A 22,710-nucleotide genomic window follows, 5' to 3' on the forward strand; every position below is an offset into this window, starting at 1 on the left:
TTGTTGTTGTATGTGCAGAAGGTCTTTTTGGGCACACACACATCCTCACAAAAGCTGGTATAAGATGTCACAGTGTCAGTGAGTTCGTCCAGGTCTGTAGCTGCAGACTCAAATACACTCCAGTCTGTGCAGTCAAAGCAGGCCTGTAGCTCTGACTTAGCCTCCTCAGTCCAGGTCTTCACTGTTTTGACTACAGGCTTCACAGCTTTATCATCTGAACTACTCAGAAGTCAAAGTTTGAGTCTGAAAGTTTGACATTTCTTGGGTTGTTTTAAATACTTGACAGGAGCTTGACACAGTCTGTGTACTATTCATGCTGAGTACTACTCACACTGTATACACAATCACGAGGAGACAACTGACATCACTTGAGTCTTGATTTAGGCTTGTGGACTACAAAATTTGAAGACAACTCATCCAGAACTCATTCAGTATATAAATATTTGCAACGTCAGCAGAGCCAACAAGTCAAGTTCATGAAATCAGCCAGTTTTCCCATCGAAGCCCTGACCTCCAGAGATGTTCTACCATATGTTTTAAAGTAGGAACTAAGAAATTTTAGAGTTCTGGGTTGCCAGAAATGCAGCATAACCGCAGACACTCTCCAGGTATGCTGGAGCTTGAACCATACTATGCCACATTTACACCTGAAAGTAACACACTTTCTCTGTGTAAATAAGAAGGCATGCATGCTAATGTATGCAGAACATATTGCAATCCAAATCCAAATGGACTCAGCAAACCCCATCTGAAGGTAGATGTACATGTGATCTGCACAGTTTAGTTATATTCTTAAAAGTCTGTCCAAGTTCAAAGCTCACCTAACTCTGCCTTTTCTGGGAATCTGAAGCTAATTTGGCAACAAGCTAAACAGGATCACTTTTGACCAGTTCTGTCAGATCCCAGTACAGAAGGCACGCAGCGGGGAAACTTACCACTGCCAGATGTCAATTCAAAAGCCTGTGATCAGATGCCATTTTCCAGATAATATATCCAGGTACAAAATACATGTTCATACCAGGTGGGAATGGGGCCCTGGTTAGGATATCACAGCTTGCATTTGGACCACATCTTTTTTCATCCGTCTTAAAATTTACATGAATAAATAAATAAATATATAATTAAACAGTGTTAGATATTTTTAGTCAGATAGAAATTGGTTAGATACTTTATGTATTAGAAATGTTTAGTGGAGATAGGATGTCTAGTTAGACTGTTAAATGCTTAGTCATGCTTATGAGTTTCTACAGGGTACATCTGGTCAAGGATAACTAGAGAAAAGTTGATGACTGTCAGCAGACAGGGTGTTTAATATTACTATTATGACGTGTGTAACTGTAGCCTTAGCCATAATATGTTCTTATGTTTAAGACACGACATGTACTAGAGGTTGTGTGAGAATGTTTTTAGTTACTGACGGAAGTCAACCACTTCCTCATCGGGTTCCAGATGATGGAAAGAATATTCAGTCACACAAATACCAAAGTGCACTTATTATAATTACCTTTATTCACAGATGCGCATCTGGAGATCACAGCAACAGCCAAGATGATCTGATCTGATCTTTTCTAACACTGTGTGTTATATACTATTCTTCCCGCCTCCTTACATTCCTTAGGATGCAGCTGAGATCAATCATCGGTTGACGTTTCTGTGTAGTATGGGGCTAGCCCAACCGAAGAGATATAATGTATAGGCCTGGTGGGTTCGGGGTCTTTCATCTTACATCTGCCTGCGAGCATTTGGAGGTGCAAGATATCTGAGCGTGTAATGTTAATTTTACCTGTGATCCTTTGAATAAATCAGCACTGTTTTGAAGTTACTTGGACTGTCTCGTCTCTCAGAGTTAGCATGGTAGCAAGAACTGGGTAACCCTTCAACGGACAGGCACCAGAATATAAATATCACAGTTACATGGGTCTTGAGGCCTTGTAATTTAGTCAATATCACTATCTAAAGCAAACGTTTGTTGGCAAATATTTTCAATTGTTATATAAAAAAATTCATAATGTATCATATAAAAGAATATAGAAATGAGGAAATCTGACAAATTATGGCTGTGCATGCTCAAAGCAATTACACGAATTACCAAGACACATACTGACTGAGACGAGGTTTTGGAAAACAGCAAAGCATCAATAACTGACCTTTGACCTGAAAAGAAAGACAAACATACTAGTCAACCACCCTCCAGACTGTTCAGTGCATCTGTTGGCCTGTCCTGAGGCCACACATTTTTGTGGCGGTATCAGCCTCAGGTATGCATGACGACTGTTGTCAGAGCAGCAGAGCTTCAGCTTATCTTCGCTCTCACAACTGGTTGGTTAAGCTGTAACAACACAGGAAGATAAAGAGACGCCCCAGACTGTTTCTGTCAACTGTCTGCTTTATCTCTGTGATGACAGGGGCTCTGGCTAGTAACTAGCCACAAATACTGCACGATGGCTCAGGTGGGGATGGGATAAGTGCAGAGGCTCTAGAGGCCGGAGGAAATCTTGATTTTTATTTGCAGAGTCATTGTCTGGGCTCCGTTTTGCAGCAGCACCCTGCTTCATGTTTATGCAGTCACACATGCACACACTTCTTCTGGTGGCATATGAGCAGCTGGGGGCCAAAGCCACAAGCTGCATGGCAGCACCAATCACTGCACTGTCTAGTTCTCATATCAAGATCTATTTATCCATTTCCAATAACTTATTATTCACTCATGTATTTTCAAGTCTTAAAGACTGGTCACACCTAAAAGTGATACAGCAAAATGAATCCATGTCTTTGAGTAACATACACTCACCAGCCACTTTATTAGGTACACCTGTGCAATTGTATGCAATTCAATGCAACACTTCTGCCTTAACATCTGTGTTTATGAAGCTCAGAATGTTTCAGTTTTTTTGTGAAATTGTCATGAATGTATAAATTCAAAATATAGAGTATATAAATATATAAAATAAAATATAGAGACAAATCATGATTCATATGGAATCATCATTTCATCGTTTCACCTCATTACTGGCCCTGAAATGCAAACGTGCCAACTTGTTCTGTAACGTGTTGCAGCATCAGAATCGAAGTGAGTGTTTATTTTGAACAAAGAATAAAACTGATGAGATATCACATCAAATAATGTGCTGCTGTGTTGTTTTAGGTGTGATGCAGGACACAGATGACTATTTTCAGTTTTAATCTTGATTTTACATACTGTCCCTTTTGCTGATTTGTATGTCCTTTGTTTGACTTTCATGTTTACATAGTGGAAATTTGATCCCATGAGCCAGAATAAAAATGTTTTAAAAAACTAATAATATAAATGGTTAAAAACCACTGTCCTGTTAAAAGGACACTGATCAAGTCAGTGATCAAAGGGGCAGGTGTTTGAGCACCACCTGGGGTCTATCTGTACATGTGCTTGAGAATTAATGTCAAAGAAAGATTACTTAATTAAATGAATGACTGTGTGTTCTTTCAGGCTATCTGCGCACACCTGCAGTCAGAGAAACGGTCACATCGGACATGGACGACATTGCTGCAAGATACCGTTTGGTAAAAGGCCAACAAGCGCTGGATGTATCACTCTAGTCCTAAAAGGTAATGTTCAGGAAGTGAAAGTGTGTTTCTGTGTAGCCAACGTGAATGACGTTTCCTCTTTAAGCGCAGGAAAGGAAGTGGTATATTTATGTTAGTGCAATTTTGTTTCTGTTTGACTAGTGTGCATGTGTGGATAGAGAAAATGTCTAACTGCCTGTATGCGCCTCTGTAAGAGGCAGACCGGTGCTGTAGGAGGATAATGTAGTCTTTCCACTTAAGAACAGAACTGCATATCTAATAGGAGGCTATTCCTTCATCCAACACAGAGACATGATGTGCATAGTTGATATACAGACTGATGACCTCATTCACAGGCACACACACACCACTACAGAGACAGGCTTAGTCAGCTGTAGCAAACTGCAGACAAGAGAAGGGAGGAAACGAATGAGGATGAAGGAGCAGACACAGGCGAGGATAAAGAGCCGGGCCTTTCTCAGTGCAGCTAATACATACGCTACCTTTCTTAGGGTTTTTCTATATGAAATGTTATGAGTAGGAGGTCACAGGCCACAACAGGATTATGTGTGTGCACTCTGATGAGCTCACACAGAAGAATACGCCACATGCTTGTGGGTCCCCACACACACACAAAATAACAAGGGCGCCCTCCTTTGTGTTTGATCACAGACTCTAAAACACACTGCAGTGATAACAACCAGCTGGTGAGGACACATATGGGTGCTTTACACAAATCCCCACCTTCCCCTGTCATGTGTGACACAAAGTCTAATTGCAGTGGCCGTATGATTATTTTTTTTTTACCAAAACTGCTAGATGAAAACAACTGTAGATTCCTTTTATCAGCACACATGATCATTCATCAATTCAAGTTGTGACACCCACTCATGGATTAAATGAGGAGCTTAATATTAGGACTGTCCTGGTGGAGGAGGGGTCAAGACACATGCTGTATAATGGCAACAGTTTGATTCAAAGCCAGGCACATTCGCTGTATATCACAGGCCTCTCTCTCCACATGCAGCCTGCAGCTAAATCTGAACAGTGTCCAGAAAGGTTCTTTGTTAATGACTTAGTATCTCTAATGATTATTTTCATTATTGATTCATCTGCAGATTTCCCAGATTAAACAATTAATTGTTTCACCTAAAAAATGTCAGAATAGTGTAATTACACTTCAGTTTACTATCACATTAGATAAAGAACAGCAGCAATTGTTGCCTCAACAAAAGACTAAAACAATTCATTTATTATAGCTGCTGATTACTTTTTAAACAAGCAACTATGTTTCATTTTAAAGAACATCAAAAGAAAGTGGTGTGTTTTAATGACAGATTTAGGATTGTTAAGATGAAGAGAAAACAAGCAGCGTTACATTCCACATTAAAGGCTACGTATTAATGAATGAGATGAGCGTTTAAAACGTCACATAGCAACTACAGTGGGAAGATGAAATATGTCCCCCACTCCTTTTGATTCAGCTCAGCAGGTGGCTGATCGATCACCAGATATGTCAACCTCACATTAATTCATCAGCACACTATGTGTTTGGCATAGGACAAATTTGTGTGAAAAAATAAGGCACATTAAAAATAAATTCATGTGACATTTTTATCTATTTTGAGATACAACTTACACTGGCTGGCCACAAATAAAAGCACACAAATGCACGTCTGTACTGAAACTGACAGAAAAGGAAAAACACCATATAAATAAAATATTACATTTAAAAGAAATGAGAAAGGCCATAATCACCTATCTCAATAGTGTGAAGCAAGTGAGAGCTGATAACATGGTGTGAAAACAGAAAAGGAAGCCAGCGGGAGAACGTCGCTGGCATAATTAGTATTTCCATAGTGTCAGCTCCCTGCAGGGGGGCTGCAGGAATCTTTAAGTTCCTTCTCTCCTTCCTTGGTGACGTATATGGAAATGTCTCTCTGTGACTCTCAACCACAATTTTTCCCCCTCAGTCTGTGAACTTAAAGAAAAATGATTGTTCCTAACTCTTTGGCTGCCTGGAATCCCCAGGGGTTCTACCCATGTCAAAGGCATCACTGCACAAATCTGAAGTGATTCCAGGGATCCTGTTTTCTACAGCTGGTTAAAACCTTTTACAGAACAAAGGGGTCCTAAGCAGACGTTTAAGTAAATGTTCCATTAGACAGACAACCATACAACCTGTTAGAGTCACTGGAATGAATCATCCAATTGTGTTTGCAAACCTGCAGTCTGGATTAATTCAGAAGAATTTTGTCAGTTCAAACATCGTTTGAACATGATTTTCGGAAAAAGTGACAGCCCTAGTGTGCACCATCCTTTCTGCCAGTTAAAACAACAGATCAACAGCAGATTCTTTCAGCTGCATTTAAACAGCAAGCGTTCCATAATGGCACTGGCAGTGAATCACTAAATGAACCGTAGCTCTGGCTAATGTTTGTTCCAAGATAAGACACAAGAGTCACTTTTTTTAACCTTATTGAAAGGTATTTTCACTGAGAGGCCACCTCTTTTTTCAGGAACACCCTGAAAACAGACTGACCTGTGGCCACCACTGGAGCAGGTGGGGTAAAGAGCATTGGTGTTAAAGATGGTGGGGTAAGTGCTGCTTTGTCACCTGTCCCAACCAGAGTTTATCTTGCGGGTCCAGGAATTGAACTGGTGACCTTCTGCACAAGCTCACTTCTCTAAACATTAAGCCACCACTGTACAAACATTATGCCTTCTGGTTTTAACCCATCAAGTAAACAAGGATGGATGTTGAAAGACGTTCATGCCATGAGCTTTCTGAAATGTAATCAATTCACAGATCTCTTCAGGTGTCCGACTGCACGGTGACCACTGACTTCAACAACAGGTGTAAATGAGACAAGTACAGTGGAATATTCTACAGTTTTATTAGTCGCTCAGAACAGATCAGACTATCTCAGATGTCTTTTTGCTTCAGAGCACCTAATCAGATTACAAGCAGGTCTACATATTTCTGATCAAAAGTATGTAGACATCTGAAGATTCATGTCTTCTTGCTGAGTATTTCATTCCAAACCCCTTTTCATTAATCTACTGCTGTAACAGCCTCTTCTGGTCTGACTTTCCACCACATGTTGAGTCTGGCTGCAGGGGTTTGCTCCCATTCAGCCACAAGCAAATGAATGAGATCCAACACCGATTTTGGATGAGAGGGTCTGGTTGTTGTTCACCCCAAGGTGTTGGATGGGGGTTTGGTCAGGGCTCTGTGTCACCAAACTGTGAAAATAATTTTATGACGGACTTGGCTTAGTAGACTAGCATCTACTGTAAAATAACACGGTACAGTATTAACATGATCCCAAACTGAACTGAACTGGGACCCAGACCAGAAAAAATAAAGCTAAATAAAATACATACACAGAACTATTGGTAGTGGAAGACATGTAAGCCCTGCAGCTACAAATAAGTGGATTCATTATTCTGTAACTTTGGCCAGAGGTCAAAATCTTGTCTTTCACATGCTTTGACAGCAGCCATCAAGTGAAACACACTCAACAACACACAAGTTAACTGTGTGGTTTCATGGGAACCATAACTACTAACCACAGCTTTCTAACATTACACAGCCGAGGGTGACGAGCAGACTGAGTGTCCTTGGCAATAACAGTGAAGACATCTCCTTAAGCTCAGAGGAGGAAGACACCTCTGATAAACCAGCAGCAAGACTGCAGTATTTTCACTCTATGAAGTCTGACATGTGCATTGTGAACTGACAAAGATTTGTGGCAGCAAAGCAGAGTAATACAGTAATTCTGTTACATCACTTCTGTTGTTATTAGAACACACCCCCGTCCCCGGCAAACAGCAGCAGCAAACCACGGCCTCGGCACCCTTCCCAACCAGAAATACTACACTTCATAGTCATCACCAGTGCCACAGCATGGTGCATCACACCTATAAAATATTATTTTAAGCATATATTATTGGCTGTTTGACTACATCATTCTTGTTCTGGGTGGCTGCTCTTGTATGAACATGTGCAGCTATTAGACTGAGTAGTGAGTCGCTGACTGAACAGCTGCTGTGCCCACTAGCGGGCTGTTTCACTGCAGGATGTTTCCAAATAACAAACTGGATGGCCTCCCATTTATCTGACAAGGCCAGAACTACAGCCACAGGGCAGGAGCTCTGAATTCAAGGCCAGGACACTTCATACACACCTCAGCCTCACTCCAACTCGACAGAGGAAAGGGGCTGGACTGAGGAAAAAACCTGCAATTGTGACAAGTATCTTGTCCAATAACAAAACAAGAAGTGTAAAAAGATTATGGCTGAAATCCTCTGTCAATAAACTTTAGGAACGACAGTACCATGAAGAATTAATTTGAACTTTCTTTGTTATGATGTGAATTAATCAAGAAGGATCGCTCAGAGATTATTCAAAGTTTGCATCTCCTTCATTAGTTCTAATTTAAAAAAAGAAAACAATCAATACAAAAAATGTGCAATACTATTTAATAATCACTGAAAATCCTGAGACAGAATTTCACCATCACATAAATGTCATTCGCACAGAGATTTAACTTGAAGTTAGGTACAGGTGCACCTGCCCAATCTGCCCGGTGTATTATAGAGGTTTAAAGCAGGACTTGCTCTCCTTCTAAACTTGATGCTGAATGGGGTCATGGGCTTTGTGACGCTCAGAAAGGTTTGTTGTTTTACAGCCTCGCCTTTTCTACTGAATATGTATGGGAAGTCGCTTTTTGAGACTGTAGAGTGATGAATGAACGGAGAGATGTGATGAAAGCAGTAGTTAATGTGGTGTGGCCACTACACTATAATTACTTCACAGTGCTGTCTCTGGGGGCTTGGGGTACATCTCAACTGTCTTATGGGATTGTTCGTCACTCCTCGACCTGAGCTGGGCGAGGATTGAGGATGTCCCAAGACTCTTAATCTGCTGCGAGGAGGCTGCTGGAGGAGCTAAAACCTCAACAGCATCATTCACAAAAGTCTTTTATGAACAGACACATCGTTTTATCAGAAATCAGTTGGCGACTGGAAGCATCAGACGAAGGATCTGAGGAAAGGACGCCTCATGTTGTTAATACAGCATTTCCTCAAATTCTCTTTCGCTGCTTTTTTCCCTCATTTTAGGTGGATGGACCTTAGAAGCAAAGTAAAGGTGCAAGTGAGGGAAGTGTTGGTGCTTATGAGAGACTGGGGATGACCCACTGGTTTATATTCATGTTTGCTTGCTAGCAGATCTCACTGTAGGCTCTCTCACTCTTTGTCTACTAGTCATGAAAAACTCCACTGAGTGCAATTAAATACTTACTGCTAAGATCCCATCACCCCTTGATGCACTTCCCAATCAATGCACTATAATGTGAAGACAGAAACTTTACTGGGAAACCTTAGATGTTGATAATGATCTTTACACTTAGATTTTAATTAAGACTACCATACTATATTTCTAAAATTAGACTTAGATACATCTTGGATTTTTAATCAGAATCAAAAACACAGCAGTGGCTCGGATCACAGCTGGATCTGTACACAACACCAGTAATCATACTGCAGTAAGTGTGTGTTAGACAGCTGAACACAGTGGTGTGTCTGCTCTTAAGAAGCAGCACAATAGTGCAGTTTCATAAACAGTCCAAAAGGAATGTGCTTGTATATGCAGTTTCTCTCCATTTAAAGTTATACCTCATACTAGAATGATTTTAATCAGTAGTACATAATTTTGACAAATTTCAGGCGTTAAATCAGATTCTGGAGAGGAAGGTACTGAATAAGTGCAACCACAGTGTGAGATTAGGAAATTGTTTTATGATGGGATGTATGCTCTTATGAGTTTTATTTTATTTAACTATTTAATGGATGGATTGTGTTCTGAGGACGTTCTAAAAAAAAAAAAAAAGAGTCCTGCATCTCAGGGAAATGTCATCACATCTCAATGAGAAAAGTCATTTTCGAGACACTCAGCCACAGAAACAAGTTCACTTATAAGTAATTCCAAAACAAAGTTCTCCGTAGTGACTAACAAACATCAACAAAATCTCTAAAGTCACCACTTTAAAAAAAATCTACTTAAATTCTGTTTGCCTGAGCACATCTTACAGTCCATGGGTAAACAGTTTTCTGTTGGCTCAGGCACCGTTCAGCACTTTGTTGGTTTTTGATTAATCATCTCTGTTGTAGAAGTACAGTTTATACTTACTATGGCTGGAAAAGAGCTGACAGGCAGCACAGCTCTGCAGTGAATAACATCCGCCGCTAATTTCTCTTGTCAGTCACTGTGAGACTACTATGGGCAATGCGTGGACATGTGACTTATACTGTATATTTTATCTTTGTCTTTAAAGCTACTCTACCTCATGGACTCAAAACCAACTGACACCCTAAGCTGCTTCTAACCACTCTTTTAATCTATTATCACGTCTTGTTTCCTAGCAATGATGTAAACTACGCATGTCTGGTTAACACGATCTGTACAAAATGACTGACTAACTAGTAAATATGGCAATCCTCTGGTTACTGCTAATGTGTACTATCGTTACATAAAGCTCAAATTACTCTGAAAATAAAATCATATTAGTTCAATACAAAAGGTACATTTAGAATCAGTTAATTCATGGCTAAGATTCATCGCATTCCAACATATCACGGCCACAAGAACGGGATGAAAGGACGGATGGACGGACAACCTGAAAACATTATGCCTCTGGCTACATGTATCGTTGGCACAGAGGCATAATTACCAGTACGCTAAGCTGCTAAAACAAACACATTAGCTTTAGATGCTGACACAGCCAGAAGGTAGAATGGCACATCTGAATCAATTTACAGGAACTTGGATGATTTTAACACTCTCCATTTCATAAAGCCAAACTGATATTAACCCTGGTTTTTGCTCTTTCTTCGTCTCACTTTGTACAAAAGAACACCACCTCTTTGCTCTGGCAGCCACTGTTGCAGCCTTTGAACTGACAAGAGGCTCTTTTGTGGCTGGATGTTTGAAATGACTACTTGTGGTTCAAAAAGTGCTTCATATAGCCTTGGCTAGGTGGCAAGCAGGGCTAATTTATGGACCATACTTTGACAACACAGGCTAGAGAAGCTGGGATCACAACAGAAGTGCTGTAGGCAGCAGAGTGACATGGACGGGGTTAGTGCAATCTTAATTAATGCACCTTTAAATTTCATGGGTTGGTCACAGACGATAATTCTGTGCTTCTTTTCCTGCAGTCAGGACTGAATTAACCTATGAAGGGGCCCAGGGGTAAAACTTTGCTGTTAGACATACCTGGTGACATACCACCCTACCACCATCCATACTACCACCAACATCACTCTCACCCCCTGTGCATTACCCTGTGACCTCCAAGTTCCCTTTCAATACACTGCAGTCTGTACACACTCCAGTAGTTCAGCAGAAGGGATAGAAGGAGCACCGAGACTGTGACAGATCTCATCTCATAATAAATGTAGTTAGTAGATGATGGCCAAAAGAACGTACTTCTTTCCCAGGTCTTAAATGACAGAAAAATGAATGACTGTGGATTCTGAACTGTTCAGCCAAAATGATGACAAATAAAGACATCACTCTCAGAAACTGTAATGGGTATTGTGACAGCACATGGACCTCCAACACTCCAACATTCGCTCATGCAAATGGCTCCTTTGTGGAAGAATAAGATCCAGAACAACAAAATGCGTCCTAAAATCCCTAATCCAGATCGAATCTTGATCATCTTTTAGAGTACGATAGGTAGACAGTACATTTCAGGGTTCTACCTTTATTGTAGGCCAAGTAGCAAAAAATAAATTCAATTGGTTTTCAGTGTTAAATACCTGCTAGATCTGGAATCCAGATCAAATCCAGATGAAATTTGGTCAGGTGATAAGACACTGCCATTGGCAGATTAACTGCTAATTGTTTGGTACACTGAACTGTGCAGCCCTGGTGATGACGTAGAATGTCACTCTTGTTTAATGTTATTCTTGTCTCTGAAGCAGCAGAGACACAATGAGACACCTACAACAAAGCCTGCACAGCTGACTGTGAAATTCATTGAAGATTAGTGGCTCTTAAAGGAACTGTCCTACTCTATAAACTAAGTCATGGGTGTACAGCTGCATGACCTAATTATGTAAAGAACAAAAATCTATTTGAGAGTTTTATGCTGGATTTACACTGTAGAACCTGCATCAAACTGAAGATGGCTGATATTGCTGGGCTGAGATCTGTTTTGTAGTACATTTGTCTGGCCCCATAGTAATACTGCTGTGAAATACAGCACACATTAGCTGGCACTCAAGAACCTCCACTCTCCTGATTAACGCCAGTAACCTGTTTGTCATTAAAGCTATTTAATGAAATGAACAAAGCTTGCTGATGTGCATCAACCTAGATGACAAACACAATTTACATTCTGTTATATGCCACATTGTGACAGTTGGATGAAAATCTATTATCACCACAGCGAAGCTCAGTGTCTGTCATCTTCCTATAAGAAAGCAAACCAGCGCTTTGCAGCAGACGACAATGAAAGTGGAGTCGTATTTGACTCAATCACATCTACAGCCTGATAGCCATACATGAATTTACATTTCTCTCATTCAGCCCATTGTGCACTGATACTCTCTTCTGCCTTATTGCTTTCATTCCTTAGATGACACTGATATTCACTAGGAAGTTATTCTTCTGGAGCAGACAAAGTCTTACTGGGATTACGAAGAAGAGAGAGAGCGTGGCCAATTCCCCCTTGGAATCTGCACATTGTTTCCCCTCAGCCGATGAGGGATCCTTATCAAAATGCTGCCAGGACTATCATGAAAGGATATGGTAATTATGGAAAGCGCACACGCACACGCACACGCGCACACACACGCAGAGTGAGGAGGGCCGACCAAGCACCGGGCTAATATAATGTGTCTAGTGTGGGGGCTATTTACATACCCTTCCTGAGCGCTTGTCACATTCAATTAATTGCTCACTGGCAGGGTGACAAAGATAATTAAAAAGAATGATAAAAAATATTTCTGCAAATGGTTCCAAAAAATCTTCTAAGTCTTCTTAAAATGAAGCCAAATGAAAACAAGGCACATTGCCTTATTAAAAGTTAAAGGTGTTTTGTATTTCATTCCCAATAGGGATTACAGCACCATTACTTCTATCGGGGGGGGGGAGGGCAAGAAGAGAGTCAGAGAGGATGTTTATAGATGTGGCTGTGATCATGAGCTGTGCTTTATTCTGGCGGGAGCAAAAAAAGAAAGAAACAAAATAAAAAACACCGAAGCCTGTGGGGTAATGAGCTGCATCACAGCGCTCGCTCATAACCCCTCACATCTGATGTCTTTCAGCAAACACGGCCTATTTAACACTGTCAGATCAATTAGTAGGTGAAGAAAGGGCTGGGGAAATGCAAGGCTTTTTGTTTGAACTGACACTGTGTGCGAGAAGGTACTGTACTGTTTAAGGGAATTTATCTCAGCAGAAGGGTTTTAATGTTCACACTGTGCTTTGCTTATCACGCAAAAGAACAGGATTGTTGTGGTGAAACATGCAGGCTAAATCAAACACCGGGGAAGTGACAGCCTTGTGGGGGAACTGGGAGCTGTTAAGACTGAGGCAAATACCCCAAGGGGCATATAAATACAGAAATCTACATTTCAAGTAGCGCCACATTCACTGGCTCGTATCTCTGAATGCCACTGAAATACACTTGAACAGCCCGAGCCTCATTTTTCACTTCACTGAGGACTCCTGACTGCAGCCAAGCTCAGTCTGTTCATCATGAGGGCTCCTTTCAGCCTGGACATCCTTCAAGGAAGCTTCTCTTTACACAGAAAAATGTCATCTAAACAAATGCCTGCACATTAAATTTCTTTTTCCTCCTCTGCTGTTTGGCCCTTTGTCAGGAAACATAATGGCTCACTTCAGCCAGATTAGCCTTGTCTTTAAGACTGGAGGGCTGACAAACAGACTGCAACCTGCCAGAGAAATCTCTGCTATGGTGACTGATAGTCCCTTCATGAAAACAGATCGTTTTCTGTTCTCACCTGCTAAAAAACACAGTGGCTGTTCAGTTATACTGCAAACAATATGGCAGGAGAATTGTTTTCTTCTGAAAGGTGAAAGGCTTTCCCTCCATCTATACACGTCTCAGAAAGGGAAATGTTATGTGTTAGATCCATTTGATCAGTTAAAAGCACAAACTGTGTATAAAAAATTGATGACACATCACCACTCCATTCATTTATACAAAAGTGAAGCCACAATATGGTGAATACGACAGTTGCCACCTTGGTATTTTGCAACCAGATACGATGCGGTAGTGACCAGAAGTTGAGTGACAGTATCAGACTGTCAATCAAAGCTCTCAGACCAATATAACCAACACACACCCCTTTTAATATAATCAAATACCTTATTAAAAACAAACATAAGATAAAAACATGACTGGTGTTTGTGCTGGATGGCTTTCTCAGCCCTACAGGAAACGCCTCAACGTCACAGCCCAGTATGGAGCTGCACGGTCCCACCTCCACCTTCCCACCAGCCTCTACCACTGCTCCCAAAAGTCATCAGTTTGAGAAGAATAACAAATGACGATTCAACAAAAAACAGTGAAAAGCTCTCACTCAGATCTTAATTGGCAGGAGTGTGCAGCATCCAGCCTTTCACCGCACTCTGACACAAATAAACCATGCAAGCCAGTCGAGCCACAGCCGAGTGCCTATCCTACCCTCAGGGGAGCGTGAGTAAATGCAACACTGTTGCCACAGTGATCCTAATGGTATACACTGGAAAACAGGTCAATCGCACCAATATTTTATTTATTTTAACTTGTTCATGACACAGACCACTTACAAGGTCCATTCATTGTGCTCCAGCCAGAGCAAACACTGGTGCAAACACAGCACAATAATATACCTGTGCTATTCATGTGACTCACTGAGCCTGCAGAATCCATTCAAACAGGCTCACACACACTCGCACAAACACAAAAGTGCCTCAGGTGTTGGAGCAAATAGCTCTTAAAAAAAAACACACACACACACACAATCAGCAGGCTCCTACCTGCAATTTGGCGGTGGGTCCAAGGTTATCTCTGCTAGCTCCTTCTGGATTCTGAAACGAGAGGAAAAGCAATGATATGATCACATTGTCTAACACACAAAGCAGACAGTTGTATAAATCCTACATTTGTACACACTGAAGACCATTGATTTTCTAATGAGCTCCTGAGAGCTGTGTTTGAACACAGAAATAAGTTCTGTCACGCAACATCAGCCCAGGAATGCACAGCTGAATATTTGCCATTAACCACATTCACTTATGTTGACATTGATGTCAAAAGGCCATGTCGGATAGAGGAATCATATCCGATATGTCTGGAGCATATGTATACTGTCAAATGAAACGTTGCTGCTGATCATGGGCCTCTATCGGCTCTGTTGGGGGCACATAAAAAGAAGGTTTAATGATCAGACCGGAGAGGGGTCAAATTTCTCCCTGGTTAAATATTCATTACAAAACTATGCCGGGGATTTGCCGACCAGGGCTCTCCTTGTCATTTATCACTCAGTTGGCTACAAATGTGGATGTTATTCTCTGCCGTGCAAAGAGCTCCACCTCTGTCACATTTCACGATGGAGCAAATTGGAGTTAGTTGTTTTCCAAGTGAAGGAGTTTGAGTATCCCAGATGATCCGGTGCAGCCTCAGCAGTAATGTGACTGTTGTGGTGAAGAGGGAGCTGAGCCCGAAGGCGAAACGCTCGATTTACTAGTCAATCTATGTTACAACCCTCACTTCTAGTTATGAGCTTTGGGTACCGAATGAAAGAATGAGTCTGTTCTAATAAAGTACACCTTCATGCGTCTTGTCCTTGTGGATTTTGTCATCTTTTTCTCCTCGTTCTGGGCAGCAGTTTTCTAAATAGTGTTATTTGACCTTATATGTCCCTGCATCGTACAGTGTCACTGTTGAAGCGGGTACAGATTCTCAGTCGACTGATGGATTTCGTGATTAATAATGTGGCTAAGATAGAGACAATGAGAGGCCACCGTAAAAAGCATAACACTTTGAATGTCTACATCCGTAAACATTGTGAGATCAGAAGATAAAGCCAGGGTCGGTCTTCTTTACACACACAGAGCAGCAGCACAGCCCGCTGAGTTTCTGAGTGACTGTCACCTCCCTCACTTCTGTCTCCCTCCACCGACTACATCGGTTTGGTCCCACCACCCAGTTACAGTTGTACCATTATCATCCTTGAACACTGAGGCAGCAGCAGTGACCGCTGTTGACTCACTTTACATGAACAGTAGTTTAAAAAGCTAGACATCCAGCACAAACACCAGTCATGTTTTACAGCATAAGATATAGGCAAAATGAAGCTGGTCGGAGATCATTTAGTAGGCTGATGCTGTACAGCTTAGTTTTCTGGTTTCATTGGACACTACTCAGTCTGAGAGGAGCTCAGATCTGCAGAATTTTATGAATGAAGGAAGGAAAGAAATATGCCTTTTCTGTGTTCATATACTGTTGGGTTTGACAATATTGCTAAAAAAGGTGCAATATTTTCTAAAATCATTCAGCGCTAATTAAAACATAGAGGAAAAACAATGTGAACATTGCAACAGCGCTCGTACTGATTTTTGACTAAAATCACATCATGTCTAGTGATAACGTTTAGAGAGTGAATTCTTTGCCCAACACTATGATATGAACAGGCATACTTTCATTATTTAATCACATTTGGGCCCAATCCCATTTTTCCTCCTTGCCCCTACCACTCAGCCAGGACACAGTGATATGCATTTTTATAAGTAGTGTTAAGAACTGAAACCTCTTGGGGGCAGCTGCCCGCCCACCCTCCTGTAGATCTGTCCCTGACCATGAGCCTACTGTCTGTTGCCTTATTTCATGCTTGCATTAATCACACTACTGCAAATATTCAATCTATGAACAAAAACTCGGTAATAATCCTCTTGACATGCCAGGAAAAGGAGCCAAATGATATTTGGACTTTAGCTGAAAATAAAAAAGTAACTGCCGCTTTAATGGTGCTAGACTCATCCAGCAGGAGTTCACCTCATAAACTTGGAATATATACTCACTGGCCAATTTATTAGATACACCTGTACAACTGCAAGCACTTCAGTGCAACACTTCTGCTTTTAACATCCATCTTTATGAAGCACAAAATGTTTCAGTTTTTGGTGAAAGTGTCACAAATGTATAAATTCAATTTTATGTTTATTATTGAGGTCATAGTTAAAGGTGTTGTTGTACTGGACTACATCATGTCTGTTATGAGAATACTCCACTCTAATTGGCTCCTCAGTTTTAGATGAAGGCGCATTGTAAATTCCTATTTGAGGCTCTAACCTCACCCGTGTGCCTTTGTATTACTTACATTATGGGGACCAAAAACTGTTTACACACTCACTGAATTTTAGGGTGGCAACATGGTTTAAGGTTAGTCTCAGGGTTAGGTGTTAGGCAAGTAGTGGTTATGGTTAAGGTTAGAATAAGTCTACAGGAAATGTAAAGTGAACACAGCGTGGGTGTGTGCGTGCCCTCAGCTACACACATGGAAAATGCAGTGGAAAAGCAAAGTGCACCGACCACATCAGCCCTGCAAGGTCATGTTAAGTTCCTGATGTGGAAAAACACTAATATCCCCTGCTGTGCACATCTCACTCTCTCTAGAAACTGAAGCGGCAGGGACAGTGAGGAAGCGTCTTACCAGCAATTAATCCACAGGTCACATGCGGAATGAGGGGGAATCTGTACGGATCAACCAAGATCTGTGACACCACTACCAAAGAGGATGGCTGAAGCACTTTACCAGAGGAACTAACTTCTATGATAACATGTTCTGTCCGGTGCATTGTTGTACTGCCTTCTTAAAAGCTCTGCACAATACGATATAGGCTATAAAACATTTTTGGATGGGGGTGTTTTAAACCCTCTGACTACACCTTTGTGCCACAGCAACAAAAAACTAAATAACTGAGTATGCTTACTGAACATAGTCTGTTCACACAGCTGTTTGTTAGTGGGGACATAAAACAATTTGCTGATATACAACAGGAGGAGGAGGACAAGATGCTGACATGATATATTGTTTCACCACCGACGTGACAATGAATAGATATTCAATATTCACACTGCAATGTGAGGCTTACATTACATTATACTAAAGCTCTTACTCCTGGAGAGGAGTGTCCTCTGACAAATGTGTTAAAATGCTACTATACAGTTCGCTGAAGACAAAATACACTGTATGTACTGCATCTGCAGGATGGGCTTGGGGATTATGGACATGGGGCAGGGGGGGTGCATAAGGGTATTCAAGGGGGGATTTTACTTTAAACTCTTCTCAATTTGGGAAGAAGGAAAAAAGACATATTCACAAAGGGGCCTGTCATACAGTCTCCACAGTTATGGAGTCATTCTCATCTTGAGTATGTGCTATGAAATTTTATCTCCAGTATATCCTGAGGTGGCACAATTTGACGGCTGAAGCTGGGGACCTGTTAGGCAGAGTGCTACAGTGAACAAGGCCAGAGGAATCCAGATAGGAAGGCACTGATTATACTGTGACTTCCACATGCTCCTGCATATCCTCTTATCCAAACACTTGCGTTCTGTAATGTTCCACAACTCACTGCATTTGATAATTCTTTGAGACACGCCAAGCACTAAACTATTAGAGTATGCACGCCTTGATAAATGCAAATAAGTTAAAACCATCTAAGCATGGTTTTTATAATAGAAAACCAGGCTTTGGCCTGTGTGTGTAGCAGCCAGTGATTTATAACAGGAAAGAGCACTGAAAGCAGTAAAATAACACTGTACCTGTCAACCTTCCAATAAAATTGTAACCCTGGAGGTGCTTATTTGTTACAGCCATCTCTGGTGATAAGAAGCCATTGCTGTAATAAACAGCTGTGGCTGAAGTTGTAAGCGTACGGTGCATCACGTCCTTGGTATCTCGAGCAGAATGTGTACAAGAGCAAATACAAAGGCTATCCTTAAAGTAGTCCTTTACATCCAAGGGATGTATGACACCACACTTTATTACACGAAGGTCAGTGAGGCTAGTGTTAGGTATTTTTAGTCAGATAGAAATTGGATAGATACTTTATGTATCACTTGGACTGTCTCGTGTCTCAGAGTTAGCAATGGTAAGAAGAACCAAAATAGTTTAGTTTCAATTTAGTTCTGAGACATCAAAACAATGCTGTACAATTATTAGCTTTTTTTGTAAGGTGGAGAAAGGCACTGTGAAGGCATCTGTCCTTCAATCAAATGGAAATGGCTGAAATGGTTCTGAAAACCTAACCCCCCCCTTTTCTGTTTGGTCTATGTCCTTCTCCAGTACTGACAATACAACAGGCTAGGTGTGGAAAAGTGGGCAGGTTTCATACAAACACTGTGCAACACCATGAACTCCTGCTGGGGAGCATTGTCTGATGGTGTGTGCACTCATCTCTGCTTGAATGACTACTATGCATGCTCACACTCTATTACAGCAAGCCTTTCAACCTGCTCGTTCACGTAGTTTCAGAAACCCCCTCCCCCAGTAGCTTTCAGACAGATTAAAGGGACTGTGTACGAATTTTTATAACTTTCTGAAACAGGCAATCAAACAAACAGACATCGTGACTGCCCAGCTGTGTGAAGGTGAGGGGGGAAAAGCGGGGGTGTGAAATGTTCATTTGTTACCATTTGTGGTACTTTTCATGTGAACAACCAAGATCAACAGAGACTGTCTGAAAATGTAAACTGTAATCTTCATATTTAAATGATGTCATCTCCCTCTTCTCTATGATGGCTGGCTTTTCACTCTGCCTTTCAGTGTGGATGGTCAGAACAAGTATAGGAACACAACATAACACAACATTCAACCTAGTTTTTTAACCTGGCCCCTAAATTACTGCCTGGTTTGCAGCCAAGGATCCAAGGAGGCACAGGATCACCAAGCTTTCAGCAACAGCTAAGTCACAAAGATGTATGATCCATCGGCCGTCCCACTTTATGGTGATTGGGCAATTACATATGGTCATATCAACTGTCTTTACATGCTTGAAAGAATAAATCAAATCAAATCAAAATCAAATCAAAAGTTCTCCTTTGGTGGTGCTCAACTGGTTCCACCCACTATTCTTAGTTTGATTTCACTGGTCTACAATAAATAAAACCCCTTTCTTTTCCAAATTGGATGGATTATAAGGTGATGAGTTCAAATATGACCTTTAAAAATGCTGACCGGCTATAGTTGTTATGCCCCCCCACGGGCAATAGCTGCAGCTAGAGGCATGCCAGATCTTACAAACCAGAGTCAATCAACTAGTTTAAATTTCATTTCCATTTTCAGTGGGCCAGAATTAGCAACGGTTGATTATGTTGTTTCAGAAGCATTTTGGTTATAGACCAGTGTTACAATACGCTCCATGTACACTATTCTTCAGAATAGAAATGAAAGGAAGATGAACTATGTGCTTTCATTTCTGCAACAATGCATTGAACACTTCCAGCAGTCTGGCACAACTACCGATGGGTGGCATGGTGTCAACTATTCTGTTTCAATCAACACTTCTGGTAGCAGCATCAACACATGACTGACTGTGCCTGTGCTGCCTGGCCAACTTATTGCCAGTCCAGATAACAACTGCTGTTGCTCTGTGCCATAACCCCATGATATCTGGTGCCAACCTGCCATGAACTGGTTCTAAACTGAATTAGTGCTATGTTACCAGGAAACTGGGCAGAGACACCAGGGGTGTGTTTAATGTGGAAATGTCTGGCATTGGTTTGCCTCTCTGTGGCTGAAATATGCATTTACTCCCTGTCTGCATCATTTTCCAGCAGCTTTTCAGGTCTGACTGAGTGTGGGTGGTTCACATGGTGATAAGATCCCAACATAGCAGCGACATATGCAAACACAGTTCCAAATAGCTATGAACATATTCTGAGAACACATTTTATTATTGTAACATATTTAAACCTTCATTTTTAATGTTGTTCTAGTGTAGCTCAAGGAGAACAGTGCATAGAACTGTTTATTTGTTGCTGCAGCAAGTAGTTCTAAGACTTGTCAGCAAGATGTTTAACAAATAGAAAACATCCTTGGCATGATTCACTGTAGGTGTCTGGTTGCCTTGAATGCACAAAGTGATGCTTTTATGCCCAACAGCTTGTTTGGAAGAATACAACTCACCGACTGAGTGAACGAAGAAAAGGATGTCCACACGCAGCGCAATCACAATATTTTTATTATTAAATCATCTCTTGATTTTCTTGTCATTGAATTGATTAGTCTGGAAAGTGGTCAAGATTTATTACAGTTTCTCAGTAAACACAGTAAAATTCTCAGATTGTCTGTTTTCTGTGCAACACTTCCAAACCAAAACTATTCAACAGGGATGCATCGATTTATCGGCCATACATTCATATCGACTGATATTCACCTTGTTGTCTGCCATCGGCAAATAAGATGTTCATTCACTGACTGCACCGACCAGTGTTGATCTGTCACGTCTCATCAAGTTTGTGCCGATCCAATATGCATGATGTCATTAGAGAGGACACCAGAAATATGGCAAAAGCTATGACGGACATTGGCCTGACCAGTTTTGGTTGCATGCTGCACACACTGCGGCTAGTGCTCCACAAAGGCTAGGTATGTCCTGAAAAAGTCTTCTCATTTAGCAGGTAGCTGTATAGCAGGCTGAAAAGGCTTCTGAAGATTATTTCTCAGAAAAAGAACATGCCATGTGAAACAAGGTTATAGCCTATTAAAGGTTGCTTCATTAATTTGTATAGTTGAATTTGTGCTCATTCAAAGACAGTGTGATGGAGGCTGAAAGACTGAATCAGTAATGAAACTGTTTCCCTGGCACACAAGGCAACAGCTATCATTTTAAACATCGGCATCGGCCCAGAGTTTTACAATCGGTGTGTCTCTACTCTTTAAATTACATCGTGTACTATAAAAAAAAATTTTTTTTAAATCAAAGAAAAGCAGCAAATCCTCAGCATCGGAGAACCCCAGAGTTTATGTACTTCCTTGATAAACTACTTGATTAAACATGATTGCGTAAATGATTAACCAACGTCTAAAGTTGCTCTTGATGATTTTTCTGTTGATTTCCTAATGAAACTGCTTCAGCATTAGGCCTCATGAACAGAAAATCACTGAATATTCATTGTTTCAATTGACGGTTATGAAAAAATAATCACAAAGCAACACAGCAGTGACTACTTAGCACAAAAGAGAAAACCAAAGATCACAGAAGAAGCAGAAGAATAGTGCAGCATCAGGACAGTTCAGGCAGCAGAGGACAGCAAACGTAAAGCTTGGTCCTGCAGTGAATCTACACCGTACGACATGGGTAACACGTAGCCTCACACCTTATGCTGTATCCTGATGTGCGCCTCATCTACACGTCATGATGATGCAACAGCTGTGATTTGTTGCATCGCATCATGTCTATCAGAGGCCAGATAAGCACGGACAACCCCTCCTTGTTCTGCCTCCGTTGGCTCAATAGTCGTACAGACCGTCTCCTCTGATGTCTTCTGTCTTATTGGCCGTTGAGTCATTTCAGTAAAAGTAATTGCTGTTCAACATCTGTTAGTTTTAACTCCAACATGAACAGCTCGGTTTCAGTTGCCATTGTTAGTAAGTGGCGAAGAAATGCGACACAGTGGCACAAAAACCCCAGCACCAACTAGTGTTTTGGCAGTGTAATTGCAGGGCAACAGACACATCAGTGCACACAACGGGCGTGGGCCACCTGTGCAGCCTAAGGTGTAGGCTCCATGTAGGTTCAACGCAGAACCAGAAATCAAGCTTAACAGTGCACGAGACCTACCTCTTGGCGCTGGTGGAGAGCTTGGCAGCGGTCTTGCTGGAGATTTTGGCCTCCTTCTTCTTGGGCTGGGTCTGGTCCCGCTGCTCAGGGCCCGGCTGCTCTGGAGGAGCTGCCTCTCTCTGCTCAGCATCTGAGCTTCCCCCACTGGTATTGGGGCTGTCGTCCGGCCTCGGCTGCACCTCACTGGACATGCTGACACTGCACACACAGAGGCAGTGTTAAACACATACAACGTATGCAAAAACACACACCAAAAGGTTCCCAGTGTCTTCACCTGGATGGGCTCGTTCAAT

The 22,710-nt window shown here is 41.4% G+C and overlaps 1 protein-coding gene across 2 annotated transcripts in view; it reads right to left on the reverse strand.

Annotated features, from left to right (window-relative positions):
• Positions 1-22,710, reverse strand: part of LOC109963682 (ubiquitin-conjugating enzyme E2 E2-like) — a 75,060-nt gene that overhangs the window by 46,134 nt on the left and 6,216 nt on the right. For both annotated transcript variants that reach the window (XM_020606402.1, XM_020606401.1), the window contains exons 2-3: positions 22,418-22,615; positions 14,606-14,656 (exon numbers count right to left, since the gene is read on the reverse strand). In XM_020606402.1, coding sequence (XP_020462058.1) covers positions 14,606-14,656; positions 22,418-22,608 — 242 coding nt within the window. In that variant the 5' untranslated portion in view covers positions 22,609-22,615. The remainder of the gene's footprint in view (positions 1-14,605; positions 14,657-22,417; positions 22,616-22,710) is intronic.

Source organism: Monopterus albus, unplaced genomic scaffold (assembly GCF_001952655.1).
Source record: "Monopterus albus unplaced genomic scaffold, M_albus_1.0 scaffold77.1, whole genome shotgun sequence".
NCBI classification, from domain to species: domain Eukaryota; kingdom Metazoa; phylum Chordata; class Actinopteri; order Synbranchiformes; family Synbranchidae; genus Monopterus; species Monopterus albus.